Source organism: Octopus bimaculoides, chromosome 24 (genome assembly GCF_001194135.2).
Source record: "Octopus bimaculoides isolate UCB-OBI-ISO-001 chromosome 24, ASM119413v2, whole genome shotgun sequence".
In the NCBI taxonomy this organism is placed as follows: domain Eukaryota; kingdom Metazoa; phylum Mollusca; class Cephalopoda; order Octopoda; family Octopodidae; genus Octopus; species Octopus bimaculoides.
This window is the reverse complement of record NC_069004.1, coordinates 9,848,129-9,850,662: the sequence shown is the minus strand read 5'-3', so window position 1 is coordinate 9,850,662 and position 2,534 is coordinate 9,848,129. Positions and strand designations below refer to the sequence as shown.

The 2,534-nt window shown below is 41.3% G+C and overlaps 1 protein-coding gene across 1 annotated transcript in view; it reads left to right on the top strand.

Annotated features, from left to right (window-relative positions):
• Window positions 1-2,534, top strand: part of LOC106872470 (tonsoku-like protein) — a 118,364-nt gene that overhangs the window by 47,709 nt on the left and 68,121 nt on the right. Inside the window, exon 7 of the mRNA XM_052976512.1 lies at window positions 634-794. Coding sequence (XP_052832472.1) covers window positions 634-794 — 161 coding nt within the window. The remainder of the gene's footprint in view (window positions 1-633; window positions 795-2,534) is intronic.

Genomic DNA, 2,534 nt, shown 5'->3' with positions numbered 1-2,534 from the left:
ATATATAGGTTCAAAAAAAGGAAAAAGACAAAAAACAACAACGTGAGGACGTGATACAGATAATGTTACTAGACGCTCGGGAAAGGAAAGAGAGAGAGTATGACGTTTCGAGCGGAGCTCTTCGTCGGAAACGAGAAGTTCAAAGAAGGGAAAAACGGAGGAAGAAAAAATCGCCACCAATATCCACGAGGTTACATTGTATGACAGAAATAGTTTGATGAAACTTATTTAGCAATAAGAAAATTGTAATATCACAATTGTTTCGTAACTTAAAAACATGTAAATAATGAAAGGCAAAGTTGACTTCAGTGGAATTTGAATTCAGAATATAAGGAGGGATGAAATGCCGTCAAGCATTTTGTTTGGCATGCTAACAATTCTGCCAGCTCACCACCTTGGTGGTAATAATAATAATAATAATAATTATAATTATAATTATAATAATATCACCATGTTGTGCACATATAGTTGTGATGCATGGTGTACTCTTATCAGACAGGTAGCCATGGTGGGTATATTGGACTTTGTATATTTATACCCCAGTGTCACTTTGATGGTGTGCATTGTTCTTGCACTCAATAATAATAAACAAATTTTTTTAAAGAAATCCTTCAATCTTTTCTTCTCCAACAGCTCAGAAGAGTGAAATAGTCCAGGACAAACTGACAGCACTAGAGAAAAAATTAGCAGATAGTGAGAGTATCAAGAGCCTGATGAAACAATATGAGATGCTAGCGGATTACTCTGTTGATTTGTCTTTCTACAAACTAGCCATCAGATATTACCTTAAAGTGGTATGTTGATATTTTGTACTCCTTTTCATTCAGTCTTGTACTCTATTTTGACTTGGTTTTCAGACATCATCATCATCATCGTTTAACGTCTGCTTTCCATGCTGGCATGGGTTGGACGATTTGACTGAGGACTGGTGGAACCGGATGTCAACACCAGGCTCCAATCTGATTTGGCAGAGTTTCTACAGCTGGATGCCCTTCCTAATGCCAACCACTCTGAGAGTGCAGTGGGTGCTTTTACGTGTCACCTGCACGAAGGCCAGTCAGGCGGTACTGGCAACGGCCACGCTCAAAATGGTGTATTTTATGTGATACTCTCTTAAAATGCTTACATCATCCTTATTGTTTTAATGACTACTTTTCCATGCTTGCATGGGTTTGACAGATTTTTTATGGCTGGATGCCCTTCCTGTCACCAACCTTTACTTGTTTCCAAGCAAAGTAGTATTTCCCTTTGGCCAGATGTGTTCTCACAAAATATCAGAAATGGACAATACTGCTTGTATGGCAGAAAGGAACAATACTCCTTGTATCACACAGTGTCAATCCAAGGAGACATAGTTATACACACACTTACACTCACATCATCATCGTTATCATTGTTTAACATCTGCCTTCCATGCTGGCATGGGTTGGACCTCCCTCAAAATGTCTCCACACCTCAGTTGAGAGGTCGTGTCTTGTGAGTTGCCTGGTAACCTCCTTAGGGCTGGGGCCATGTAAAAAATGCCCAATACACTCTTTACAGTTGTTGTCACTAAGAAAGGTATCCAGCTTTAGAAACCATGCCAAAGCAGGCAGTGGAACTTGGCACAGTCCTCTGGCTCACCAGTGCCAAGTAATTTGTCCAGCCCATACCAGCGTGGAAAACAGACATTAAATGGTAATGCTGATGATAACAATGGAATTCTTACAGTTTTCATCTACCAAATCCACTTACAAGGCTTTGGTCAGCTCAGCAATAGGGTAGAAGACACTTGCTCAAGGTGTCACTCAGTAGGGCTGAACCCAGAACCATGTGACTGAGAAGCAAACATCTTAAATTTCTCTATACTTCCAATTGCTATAGATTCCTAATGCAACTTACAGCTGTGACCATCACTTGTATGGTAAGGAATCTTACATTGGGGAATGGTAACAACTAGGGTAGGGTAGCTGACTGCTTATTGTGATCATTCGTTTTTTGGTTTCCTGTAGCTTTGCTCTCTTTTACAAACCCAGTGAACATACATATATTTCCGATTTCAAAGAAATTTGAAGAATAGATATAACACCCAGCTTGGAAATTGAGAAAGTCTTTAATGTTTCAAGCCTACGCTCTTCCACAGAAAGAAACAAGCAGAGAAACAAGGAGAGAAAAAAAATGTGTGTAGTGGTTAGCGATCTGTCATGGCGAATACCAGATAGAAGGGTCACACAGGAGAGTTAAGAAGAAGGGTAGATAACAAAGTAGTAGTGATCCCAAAACGAAGGTGCGTGTGTGTGAGAGAATGCTGGTGATCTTAACGTATGCATGTGTAGGTGTGAAGGTGTGAAAATGTGGGGATGGGAATTGGTCAGTGCTGGTGTGTGCGTGGGTGGGTGTTGTGATGTGATGTGTTGTGTGGTATGGTGTAGCGTGGTGTGGTGTGATGGTGTTGGGAGGTGGGGAGAGCACAGTGGGATGTGGGTTAGGCTGAGGGTGGGGGTAGAGGTGGGGTATGTAGGTAGGCAGAGGTTGGAGGTAGGTGGGGTATGTGG